The 13660-nt window shown below is 43.0% G+C and overlaps 1 protein-coding gene across 1 annotated transcript in view; it reads left to right on the forward strand.

Moving 5' to 3' along the window:
* The window catches only part of TRMT2B (tRNA methyltransferase 2 homolog B), a 50636-nt gene that overhangs the window by 6574 nt on the left and 30402 nt on the right, over nucleotides 1–13660 (forward strand). Inside the window, 6 exon segments of the mRNA XM_084788598.1 lie at nucleotides 943–1156; nucleotides 2216–2270; nucleotides 4922–5050; nucleotides 5452–5675; nucleotides 5834–6044; nucleotides 6885–7037. Of these exon segments, the coding sequence (XP_084644724.1) occupies nucleotides 963–1156; nucleotides 2216–2270; nucleotides 4922–5050; nucleotides 5452–5675; nucleotides 5834–6044; nucleotides 6885–7037 (966 nt within the window). The 5' untranslated portion in view covers nucleotides 943–962.

Raw genomic sequence — 13660 nt, forward strand, 5'->3', positions numbered from 1 at the left:
AGTGTTCCTAATCTCTGAGCCATTTCTCCATCTCCACCCAACCTTTTTTAAGCCTCCCTCCCCCCAACCTACCCACCCCCCTCTCTCAGTTTTTCGAGACAGGGTTTCTCTGTCTAGCCCTGGCTGTCCTGAGCTCACTTTGTAGCCCAGGCTGGCCTTGAACTCACAGAGATCCTCCTGCCTCTACCTCGTGAGTGCTGGGATTAAAGGTGTGCACAACCATGCCCAATTGACATCTCTTTTTTGAGACAAGGTCTCAAGTAGCCTAGGCTGGTCTCAAAATGCAATATATAGCTAAGGATGACCTTGAGCTTATTTTTGTTTTGTTTTTGTTTGTTTGTTTGTTTGTTTTTTTGTTTTTCAAGACAGGGTTTCTCTGTGTAGCTTTGGTTGTCCTGGACTTGATTTGTAAACTAGGCTGGCCTCAAACTCATAGAGATCCGCCCACCTCTGCTTCTCCCAGTGCTGGGATTACAGGTATGTACTACCTTGTGCCCAGCTGACCTTGAACTTCTGATATTCCTGCTGCCAGTTTCTGAGTGGTGGGAGTTAAACCCAGTGCTTTGTGCATGTTAAGCAAGCGCTCTGTCAACTCCCAGCTCCTTACTATCATTTTTTTTTAATTTGAGAGATGATCTCATTGAGTTGACCATGCTAACCTTGAACTCACTGTGTAACGTGGATGGGTCTTGGCCTGGTGATCTTCCTGCCTCTTGAATTGATGGGATGCTTTTTAGGATTGCACCATCAAGTCTGGCTTAAAACTTTGTCTTATATGCCCTAAGTTGTGTTCAAGAGGTGTGTCTTACTGAATATAGTGTGTAAACTGTGCTCGATGCTGGGGTTCCATAAGTGTTTGTAAATAAATGAAAAGCTTTATGAATTGGGCTTCTACATCCACCTTTCAGTGGATGAATTACAGTGTGTGTCTTTGATTGGCAGGCATCAAGAGAAGAGTCCTAATGCACAAGCTGAGATTATTCCTTTCCAAGGTGGGTTTCTTCTCCAAACCAACACCAGATTTATTACTGTCCTTTTTGGGCAGAGTCCATAAGCGAAGTTTCCCCAGTGAAAGAGCTAAGAAACACCTAAGCAGACAAAAGGATCAGAAGAGACAAAGGCATTTGAGACCACTAGATGACTCCTGGCAGGAGAGGTAAGCCTCAAGCTGATGCCATTTGTTTTCAGCAAGTCAGCATCTATGGGTCCACGGGAGAATCTAGTTTGTTAATCTGATTAATGTAGCATTGTGAAGATTGATGAGGACACCTCTTCAGGGCAATCTTGAGGACTTGTGCAGCCTAGTAATAGAACTACTTTGGGATTGTGGGAACTATTCTTGTCTTGGAGCACACCTTTGTCTGAAAGGAGCTCTTAAACTAGGGACTTGCTACAGAAGGTCTATGGAGCTGGGCATGACGGTGCACACTTGTACCTGCAATAATCAGGAGGTGGAGGCAGGAAGACCTGGAGTCATCCTCAGCTGCATAGCAAGTTTGAGTCTAGCCTGGGCTACTTGAGGGCCTGCCTCCAAAACCAAAGCAAATTAAAGCAATGTAGAATACTAGGAAAATAAAAATCAAAATATTGTTTAGGCATGGTGGTACCTGCCTTTAATCTCAGCACTTCAGAGGCAGAAGCAGGTGAGTTTAAGGCCAGCTTGGTTTAAACATAAAGGTCTAAACCAGCCAGGGCTACATAATGAGACCCTGTCTCAGAGAGAGAGAGAGAGAGAGAGAGACAGACAGACAGACAGACACACACACACACACACACACAGAGTGAGTATGAGAATACTATATATGGATTGGACATGAATAGTGCCTTTCCAGCTAAACAAGCACAAATATACCTCATTTTATGCATGAAATGTGTTTTTGAGATCAAATTATATTTTAAAAGCATTAAGCAGGTGAGATTTTTTTAGAGGAACCCAGGAGTAAAGCTTTTTGTTATATGACTAATTGCCGCCTGATTAATCTGGAATTTTCGTATATTGAATTTGCCCATCTGTTCTGCTTTGGTAAATAGTAGACATCACCAAAATGGGCTCTTCTCCCAGACTTCCAGCTCCGTAGGGGAATGAGAGTCAGTTGGATCTTCTGAAGTTAAAAGTAAATCATCAGAGCGGCTGGTGGCAGGAGGAACTTTTGCATAGTAGGTGCTTGGTGCATGTTTAGATAATTAACAGCATGTCTGGATTATTTTATTCAAGGCTGGCTGTTGTCGTGACTCCACCCTGGAGGCTGAGCTATGAAGAGCAACTCAAGGTCTGTGTCTAGCTCGAGTCGGCTCCCCTACCTCCCGCAGCAGAATGGCGCTAGAGTTATGCAAAGCCTGCTTGGAGCGTTCAGTCCAGTTGCCCCATAGTTTCTTTTTGTTGTTTGTTTGTTTGTCTGTTTCCGTTTTTGAAACAACGTGTCATATAGCCCAGGCTGATCTCCAACTCACTAATGAAGGATGACCTTGAACCTTTTGATCCTCCTGACTCTTGGATTACAGGAGTGCTCTATTACACTTTATGCAGTTCCTGGGGTTAAACCCAGGGATTCCTGTATGCCAGACAAGCACTGTGTTAAGGAAGCCACATTCCCAGCCCACCCTGCAGGCCTTTAAATTTGGTTTGCTAATGACTCTGACTTTAGGCTAGTAATAGCTTCTAAATTCTAGACCCACATATCCAATTGCCGATGTTCACCTTTTGTTTTCCTTGTCATTCTGTGTGTTTGAGTAATAGGACGATTGGAGCCCCCAACACAGGAGTCACCTGGCACACGTGTCTGTTTAAATTTAAGTATAGGCAATTTTGAAAACAAATTTGTTCCAATGGACTGATGCATTAGGGAACAATTTGAGCATCCTGCAGATTTCATGTTTGCCAGGAGCAATTTCATTCATGAAACAAGGAAACTGCCTCCAGTTGAACTGGGCTGTATAAGAATACATACAATACATATGCGTGCACATCAGCCATCTACTGGCTTCCTCAGTTCTCTGACAATGGTACAGACCATACCTATTCATTGCTGGTGAGCAAACCCTTCCCCCAGTGCACTTTCAGTTCCTCATGCTATGCCCTAAGTGGTGAGCCTTTTGGCCCCTGCTTCCACAAACAAATCTTAGGTCTTGGGGGAAAATTCATGCTTTATTATCATATTCTTTTTCTTTCTTTCCTTTCACAAAATTCTAGGTTTATTTATTCTTTCATATGCATGATTATTTTGTACACAGCTATGTGTATACAGCACGTTCAGGCTTGGTTTCTTCAGGGGTCAAGCAAGCATCAGATCCTCTGGGACAGGAGTTACAAACAGTTGTGAGCCATCATGTGAGTGCTGGGAATTGAACCTGGGTCCTCTGTAGGAACAAGTGCTCTTTAACTGAGGAGCCAACTCCCTAGCCCCATGCTCTTTTCTTTTCTTTTTTTTTTTTTTTTAGCCATTTGACATGCATAAAGTGGTATTGTTCTTGATACATCCTGTGTTGGAAAGTGCAAGAGCGTTCATACTCGCGTGCACACACACTTACATACACTCAGCTGTAAGAATAACAATAAAAATCTTACCATGGGGGTACACACATTTAATCCCAGCACTTTGAAGGCAGGGATAGGTGGCTCTTCTTTAAAAAAAGATTTATTTATTTACTATTATGAAAACAATGCTCTACCTGCATATACACCCACAGGCCAGAAGAGGGCATCAAATCACATTATAGATGGCTGTGAGCCACCATGTGTTTGCTGGGAATTGAACTCAGGACCTCTGGAAGAGCAGTCAGTGCTCTTAAACACTGAACCATCCCTCCAGCCCCCGATTGGGGGCTCTTGAGTGGGAGGTGAGCCCAGTCTACACAATGAGGTCCAGGCCAGCCAGGACTATATAGTGAGACCCTGTTTTAAAAAACAAAACAAAACAAAACAAAACAAACAGCAGGTGGAGGAGAGATGACTCGGTGCTTAAGAACACTGGCTGTTTTTCCAGAAGACCCATGTTTAATCCCTAGCACCCAATGGTGGCTCACAACTGTAATTGCAGTTCCAGGGGATCTGACATCCTCTTCTGGCCTCTGCAGGCACCATAAACACACATGGTGCACAGAGATACATACAGGACAACACCCAGACAAAAGAAAATAAAAGCATGTAAACTTAAAAATCCCAAAGATTCAAAACCAAAGAATGACAGGGGGAAAAAAAAAGCAAGAAAGGAACCGAGGCCCAGATGACAATCTGTATATTGTGGGTACTCCGTGGGAATCTGGAGAAGTCAGGTGAAGGCTGTGCCCAGTAGAAATAAGAATACAAGGCCTGAGAGGCCAGGGCAGGGTACTGAGAACAGGAGCAACAGGAGCAGAATAGACAGTGGCCCTTAGAGAAAGGGGAATTCAGAGTGCTTGGTATAGACAGAGCCTGTGCACAGGTTGAACGGAGATGCTTTCTGAAGGGTACATTCAGAGCATTGTAATAGAATCACATCCACCACTCTGCTTTCTTCTGTGAAAGCTGTTTTCTTGTGTAGATTACTGATGCATTTCAGAATGTTGAGTGCCTAGCTCTGTTTCTCCCATGAGCCCTTCCTTAGTGTCACTAGGCACATTTCAAGTGTTTTACTGGTGGCTACTCTATGGAGAACACAGCACAGACAGAGCCGCTCCATTATAGAATATTCTACTGGGCAGCACTGACATATACTTTAAGTGTTTAATCTTAAAGGTCAGATAAAAAGATGAGCTCACACAGAACTCCCTCTTGACCTTTCCTTAATATCTTATTAAGTCTTTGCCGGTGCTGGATTTCCTGTCTCTGTTATCTGCTAAGAGCATATAACCCATGAATCTTGGAGAGCCCTCTTTTTTTTTTTTTCCTATTCTTCATGGTGAAACTACATTTGCTTCATTGATTATATTCTTTCTGTTGCAGGTGAAATTTGAAGCTCAGAAGGAAATTTTACAAAGACTTGCCTACAAGTGCTCCATGGAGTCAGTGCACAGTGGCTGTGCACCCCAGTCTGAGGGGCTCCACTGTCGCCTCCATCCTATTATACTTTCTGTAAGTCCCTACCTCCTTAATTCTCACCTACTATGGTCCTGTAATGATGATATCAGCAGTATTCACTGGGCACTTACTGGAGCCAGGTAACTATCATGCACCAGGTTCTCATTCTTCTGTTTACAATGGCCCTGAGGGCTAGGCACTATCATTTTGTAAACGAAACTATCAGAGAATACAGAAATTAAGCAATTTTCCTAGGGCACACACTAGAAAGTGTCAGAGCTAGTGTTTACGTGCTTTGGATTGTTTGGTACAGAGCCCACTTTCTTAGCCACTACCCTTACTACCACCTTAGGCACATTCGAGGCCTAAGTGTGCTTCAGAATAGCAGAGTTTCATTTATGGCAGAAGTTGGCATACCGCGGTTCTTAGACCAAATCTGTCTTTTTGTATTACAGCTGAACTCAATCCATTTGTGTCTGGCTGCTTTCAGGGCTACAGTGTCACCATCAAGCAGTTATGACAGGTGCCATGTGTCCTGCCAAGCTCTTGACAGGCTGGGTTTTCTCACTTCTGCTTTATGGCAAGACTGGAGAGTTCTTTTTCTTTTTTTCCAAAGTAGCAAGGGAACTCTATTCAAAAGCAAAGCAGCAGCACACAGGTCAGAAACATGCTGTCAAAAGTGACAGCACATCACATGACAGGGTCCTCAGAGGCTTGGCAGCCCTTCCTGCTATAGACTATGTGGATCATTGCAGCCACAGACCTTCCAAGTCAGCATCAGTGGTCCTCATCCAGGCAACATGGCTGTATGCCCTTCCTTTGTCCTCTTTGATTTTGTTTGCTCTCCTGGTCTCCTTTCTTCTCCTTCTGTCCTCTCTATCCTACCATCAATGGCTACCGGAATAAGTCCACCATTTCTGCGAACTGGAACCCAGATGGCAATCCGAAGACTATGGGCTACTACCTGGGAGCTTGGAGAGGTCAGTTCAAAAGAAAAGAAAAGAAAAGAACACAGGACAGTGACTCAGAAGGAAGAGGAGGACACACATAACAGTGTCAACAGGAAGGGAAGCCACAGTGACCTTAAGAAGGCTGAGTCTTCAATACAGCTCTCGATCACAAGGGTGATCTGGGTTAATTTGTGACAATTATAACAGTGATGGAGATCACTGCCGCTGCCTCGTCTTCATCTAAATGTAATTTGGCAGGTAAGCCAGTGAAGGCCTAGAGTAAATGCTTCTGTTATCACTGCTGCCACCTCATCATTGTCATTGTAATCCTTGTGTTTGCTCCTGTCCATATTGGGAGCAGTGCCCTCATTGTTAGTGCTTCACCATCAATTTCCCATCCTTAGAGACCTGAAAACCAGAGCTCTCTGTGGTGAATCTGCCTTAAAAGAATTAGGAAAGGAAAGGGGTATAAACGTGAGGAAAATCAAAATGGCATTTTCTGAACCATTCTTCCTGCATCCATTCCTAGATTCCATTCCTGGGCTTTTTATTTGCCCATTTTCAATAAATCTACTTGAAGCACCATCATTTTATATTAGTCACACCGTTTAATATCCATATGCCTTGAACTACAGTTCGTTAAGACAAGCAATCCATTTGGCTTTTCTCTTCATGTGCTGAATTAAATGACTTTATGACGTCAGGGTTCTGTTACTCAGTAATAGAAAGACAAAAACCCATTGCATTTTATTTGCCTTTTAAAATCTGAACAGAATGCAGATATCCTTCCCAGGGCACACTCATGGTATGAGAGGACGTGTTTAGGATGAGCGCCATTAAGAAGCAGCTGATGAATGCCTAAACCAGGAAACAATTAAGTTTCCTCTGGAAAAAAAAAAAAGCTGTGTACTCAAATTAGGCCTTTTGCTTTTTTGTAGCAACATATGCCTCTGAAGGAGAAAATTCCAGCTGCTGGGTCAGGAGGAAAACCATACAAAGAAATAATTTTTGTTCACATAGAGGGGAATGTCATCTGTGTACCATGTAACTACCTGAAAAGCATCTCAGAGAAACACAGTCAAGTGGCTCAGGTAAAAATGAACAAGGGCTGGTTGAAGATGACCGGGGGCATTGTAGTCTCTTAAATGCAGTGTCCCTGACATTTTAATATGGGAGCCTGCTGTGATTGCAGGAGAAAGGAGGGGCACTGTACTGAAAGCCTATCTTTTCATGGGGCTAGAACATTGCCCTGGTTTTGTTCCAGGGATGCTGTAGAGTGGGAGGCAGAACTGCTGTTGTTATTAGAAATGTCAAGGGGTCCAGGGACGTGACTAGGAGGGAATTATGATGAAGGAGGCACTGCTGAGACCACTGTGTTGTGTCAGCTGTTCAAAATATTTGAAAGGTTAATGCTTTCAGCCGAACAAAGAAATACCATGAGAGCTGTAGGCATGGCAGTAAGGCAGCTATAATGAGACTGAGCTGGGGACACAGCTCAGCAGCCCAGTGCTTACTTAGCATGCGGGAAGACCTTGGTTTGATTCCTGGCACCACACACACAAAACAAACTTCTCATGGGATTGACCCCAGAGACATATTGAATCTGTCTATTTTATGGATCTACTGCTCAATGCCTACTGTCTTTCAGGCCCTGTACCTGGAGTGGGGGCTACAGGAGTGACTCATTTTGTCAATAGAAATTATGTCTGTGCTAACGGGTCTGAATAACAAAAGGTTGGAGCCTTACTGAAGATTGAACTTTACTGAAGATTGAACTAGGCTCCCCAAAAGCTCTTCCCCACCTTCTTTTTTTGTTTGTTTGTTTGTTTGTTTTGCTTTGTTTTTCTGAGACAGGGTTTCTCTATGTAGCTTTGTAGACCAGACTGGCCTTGAACTCACAGCGATCCGCCTGCCTCTGCCTCCTGAGTGCTGGGATTAAAAGTATGTGCCACCAAGCCTGGCCTCCCCTGACTGATTCATTCTTATCAGCACCTGCCCTTTTAATGATTTTTGCGTCTGACATTGGGACGATGCTTTTTCATGGGACACATAGTAAGGTCCAGAACTACCCAAAGCTGTTTTTGTAGGCTAGTTTTCCACAGTTTCTATGCCCCTCATCACCACTTTGTCCTGTTTTTTTGTGAGGGATTTTCTATTTTATTCCATTTCTTTCATCATCATCATCATCATCATCATCATTATTGTTGTTAAAAATATTTTTCTTTATTCATTTACATTGTATGAATATTTTGCCTGCATCTATATCTGTTTGACATGTGTGTGCCTGGTCCCTGTGGAGGTCAGAAGAGGCCATCAGATCCCTGTGAGCCACTGTATGGGTGCTGGGAATCGAACCCAGGTCCTCTGCAAAGGCAGCCAGCCCTTATTTGTTTGTTTGTTTATTATTTATTTTTAGGCATGTGCCGTGTGTGTGTGTGTGTGTGTGTGTGTGTGTGTGTGTATGTGTGTGTATCTACACACAGGTATGTGTATGCTGTGGTGTACTTGGGGAGGTCAAAGGACAAGATTCTCAGTTGTCAAACTCAGGTTTTGAGTCTTGGTGTCAAGCACTCTTCACTGTGTCACTGGCCTCTTGTTAGTAATTATTCTAAAACTCTGACCTTTCTTTACATTTTAAAACTTACTACCTTTGGTTTTGAAAGAGGAACATAAAAGTTTACAGCTCTTTAAAGTAAACTCCTTTGGCTGTTTGTCCGTCTACAAATGTCACTGAAATCTGACCTCTCTTTACTTCTGGCTACAGGACAGAAATCATTGTTCTCCTTTGCCCCCATCAGAGCTTCTGCTTCTCTTTGGACTTACTTCCTGCTTTTTAGCTTCCCTGTCCTTCGTGAAATACCTGTTGTCCTGTTTCTTTGCCCATGCCTACCTTGTAGCTCTTTTTAATTCACAGTATGATTAATATTTCTCATCTTGAAGAAATTCTAGTGGTTCTTACTTATGTCCTAAACAGTGTACTAAAATTGATCTCGTGTAAGCCACTACTGAACTCAGTTTTCTGCTCCCAGCTTACACTTATTTTCTCTTCCTGTACTGTCTTATTCCTTATTCTTCTTTTCCACTTAATGCATCGCCTTCTTCATTGGTTTATGATACTATTCTCTGATGGTTTTCCTCCTCTCTCCTAAATATTTATTTTATTTGTGTGCGTGGATGGTGTGTGTGTGTGCTCATGCACAGGTGCTGCAAAGACCAAGGGCATCAGATCCCCTGGAGCTGGAGTCATGGGCAGCTGTGAGCTACCTGACATGGATGTTTCAAAGCGAGCTTGAGTCCTCTGGAAGAACAGCAAGGTCTCTCAACCTTTGAGCCATCTCTTTAACCCCAACTTTCCTCCTTTCTTGTTGACCACCTCTTAGTGTTTCTCATGGGATCTAAAAAAATTAAATTTCTTGGGGCTGGAGAGATGGCTCAGAGGTTAAGAGCATTGTCTGCTCTTCCAGAGGTCCTGAGTTCAATTCCCACCAACCACATGGTGGCTCACAACCATCTAGAATGAGATCTGGTGCCCTCTTCTGGCCTGTAGATGTACACTGTATACATAATAAATAAATGAATCTTTTTTAAAAAAAATTTAAATTTCTCCTTTCCTACTATCAATGTTGGCATCACCAAGGACTCTGCCTGAGGCCTTCTTCTTTCTAAATATATTCTTGTGAGCCAGCACCCAACTGTAACTGGTTTCTTGAATAGATAATAAACTGGCAGCTGTACCTTGTATTTGCATTCTCCTGCCCTCTTGAGCTTGGGGAGGTCTCCAGAGGCTGCTGAGCACCTTTAGAGAGCCATCTTCTGGAGATCTTGAAATCACTGTTGTCCTAATCGGGTCTTCTCACCATCTGTGCTGTTGCTAGTTCATGTTGTGCTATTTTCTCTTAGGAGGGGCTATTTGGTCTATTGCATCATGCTTAGCAGTGGCTGTGGTGGTGGTCTACTAGGTACCATTAGTTAGTAGTAAGCAAAACAGCTTTTGCATGTCCCCTTTTGAACAGTCCCCTCACGCTGATGAGCATGGCCTTAAACTAAGCCTATGATCTTCCTTTCCCAGATGTTTCCTCCACACTTTAATTATTGGCAGTACAGTGGACTAGAAACGTGTATCATCTTAGCTTCTGTCTCAGTCCCCTGCTTCCTCTTTGGCATCTAGTCCATCTCCAAGTCCTTGTCGGTTTTATTGTTCTAGTAATATCTTGAATCTAGTAATTTCTACATTGTCAGCCCTTGAGTTCAAATGACCATTCTTTATTGTCTGGACTAGTGTGATGATGTCTACACTGAGCTCCCTGGTTCTAGCCCTTCTCTCAGTGCATTCTCCACTCAGGAGCCCCAGCTGTCTGTAAACTAAAAAACAACAGTGCCCTTTTCCAGCAAAAAGTTCTACAGTAGTCGCCCTGTCACTTTTAACTCTTTTTTTAAAAGTATGCACATACCTGTGTTGGTACGTGTGTGTGTGTGTGTGTGTGTGTGTGTGTGTGTGTGTGTGTGTGTGTATGTGTGTGTTTGTGTATCTGCGCGCACACGGGCCATGGCACACATGTGGAGATCGATCAGAGGACAGCTTGCTGGAGCTAATTTTCTCCTTCCATCGTATGGGTCCCAGGAATCAAGCTCAGGGTGCTAGGGTACCTTTATCCACTGAGCTATCTGGCCAGAGCTGCCCAGGATATCTTTTGGAAGGAAAGTTTAAATTCTTTACCCTTTCACTTCCGGGTCTTCATGACAAAGTCCCCGGCCTTATTTTCTTCCCTAAGCCTCCCTGTGTTCTTCTTTCCAATTGTACTGCACCGATGTGACACTACCATGCTGTCTCATTCCTGCCTGCCTGCCCTCTCTTTCTAGAATGTCATCAGTTGGCAACCCACGCCCACCCCCCCCCCCCCCCGGCACTGCCACTGCTATTTATTCTCCAAGATTCAAGCATCCGTTCTATAGAAAACCATATCCAACTCCTCAGTCTGATTAAGAGTCCCTGTCCTCGGTACATGGGTATCTCTACTATGCATCTCTTGTACGGCACCTGGTACAGCATATTTCATTGTCTGTGAGCACTTCCTACACTAGCCTGTGGAGGTAGAAGCTATGCATTATCTATCTTTGTATAGTACGCAGTACTAATTCATATGCAATGTGTGTGAGTTTAGCACATGTTTGGTGAATTGACATTTCTTATTTTCATCTGTATTCTCGCATACTTTCCATTTATCTTTTTTAGATGATTTTGAAGCACATTGTCTACATACAGCATAAAATGTAATCATTTTGAGATGAGTTCTAGGAGAAGATTCTTTTTCAACTATAACCTTATACCACTGTCACGCCTAAATAGAGATATTTACTCATAATATAAAATAATCTGGTATTTAGATTTTTGACATTAATTTATCCAGTATTTTGATTTTTTAATAGTTGTTTTTCTCAAGTCAGGATTTCAACAAGATATATTCTTGGTATCCTTGGGCTTTGGGTCCAGGCTCCCTATAGATACCAACATCTGTGGATGCTGCAGCCCCTTACATAGGAAATGGTGTAGTGAGTGCCTATCACCTACACTTGTCTTCCCACATATGATTTCTAGATTTCGGCTAATTCTTTTCCTTTTTTCTTCTTCTTCTTCTTTTTTTTTTTTTTTTTTTTCCGAGATAAGGTCTCTCTGTGTAGCCTTGGCCGTCCTGGACTCACTTTGTAGACCAGGCTGGCCTCGAACTCACAGCGATCCGCCTACCTCTGCCTCCCGAGTGCTGGGATTAAAGGCGTGCGTCACCACGCCCGGCCTCCTTTTTTCTTCTTGTTTTTGGTTTTTCGAGACAGGGTCTCTCTGCGTAACCTTGGCTGTCCTGGACTTGATTTTGTAGACCAGGTTGGCCTTGAATTAATGTAGATCCACCTGCCTCTTCCACTCGAGTGCTGAGATTAAAGGCATGCACCACCACACCTAGTTTATTTGTAATTCCTAACACAGTGTAAATGGTAAACCATCAACCACATAATTAGTTGTTATACTGTATTGTTTGGGAACAACAACAACAACAACAGCAACAAAACAGTCTGTAGCTGTTTAGTGCAGACACCTTTTAAAAACATTAGTTTTAAAGGATTTACTTATCTTTTATATGGGCATGCAGGGGTGTGTGCCATAGCATGAGTGTGGAGATCAGAGAACAACTTACAGAATTTGCGTTTCTCTTTTTCTCATGTTAGTTCTGCGGATTAAACTCAGGTCCTCAGGCTTATGTGGCAAGGAACTTTACCCTCTGAGACATTTTGCTAGCCCATGGTTTCACAGTTATATTTTTACTTTGGATTTCTTGTCTTTTTTCAGTCAGGGTGTTTCTCTGAAGGCTAGACTATCGTGGAACTACTGTGCAGCTTGTGCTGCCCTCACACCTACAGTTAGTTTCCCACCTCAGCTTCTGAGGGCTGGGATTATAGGTGGGGGCCGTTATGCTTGACCTTTTCAGATTAAAAAAAACCTTGATGTTTTAATTCTGTGTGTATATAGTGTGTATGGACCCATGGGTGTGCAGGTGCGTCCATGCTTGCCGAGGCCACGGGAAGGCATTGGCTCCTTCTCTATCAGTGTGTATCAGGTTCTTTTTTCCCTCTTCTTTCTTCATGCCTTCCGTCCTCCCACCCCCACTCTCCCCACATCCTGCCCCTACCCTTATTTCCCTCAGCACTCCGTCTCCTATCCTGTTCCCTTTCTTCAACCACTTCTGCTGTTATATTTCCCATTCTGAGTGATATTTAAGCATCCCCCCTTGGGCCCTCCTTTGTGAATTGTAATATGATTATCCTGTAATTTATGGCTAATATCCATTTATAAAGGAGTACATACCATGTGTGTCTTCCTGGGTCTGCGTTACCTCACTCAGGATGATCTTTTCCAGTTCCATCCAAAAGGGCTAATACCCAAAATATATAAATAACTTGAGAAATTAAGCACCAACAAACCAAATAATCCAATTAAAAAATGGGGATGAGTACAAAGCTAAACAGAGAATTCTCAACAGGAATCTCGAATGGCCAAGAAGCACTTAGAGAAATAATTAACTTCATTAGTTATCAGAGAAATGTAAATCAAAACGACTCTGAGATTCCATGTTACACATGTGTAAGATAGCAGAATTACTAGGATGAAAACTCAAGTGACAGCACATGCTGGCAAGGATGTGGAGAAAAGGGAATACTCCTCCATTGCTGGTGGGAGTGCAAATTTGTGCAACCACTTTGGAAATCAATTTGGCACTTTCTCAGAAAATTAGGAATAGTGCTACCTCAAGATCCAGCTATACCTCTCCTGAGCATATACCCAAAAGATGCTCCACCATACCACAAGGACCTTGCGCAACTATGTTCATAGCAGCTTCATCACAGCTAGAAACTGGAAACAACCAGATGTCTCTCAATCGAACAATGGATAAACAAACTGTGGTACATTCACACAATGGAATACTACTCACCTATTAAGAACAAAGAAACCATGAAATTTTCAGGTAAACAGATGGAACTAGAAAAGATTTTGATTTTTAAAAAATGCTATTTATTTATATTTTGAAGTGTGTGTGTGTGTGTGTGTGTGTGTGTGTGTGTGTGTTGGGGAGTGATGGGGTGCATGCATGTCACAGAGTGAGTGTGGGCATCAGAGGATAATCTTTTAGGAGGGAGTTGTGTCCTTTCATTGGTTTTTTTTTTC

This window comes from Acomys minous (assembly GCF_964271855.1).
Source record: "Acomys minous genome assembly, chromosome: 7".
Taxonomy (NCBI): Eukaryota; Metazoa; Chordata; class Mammalia; order Rodentia; family Muridae; genus Acomys; species Acomys minous.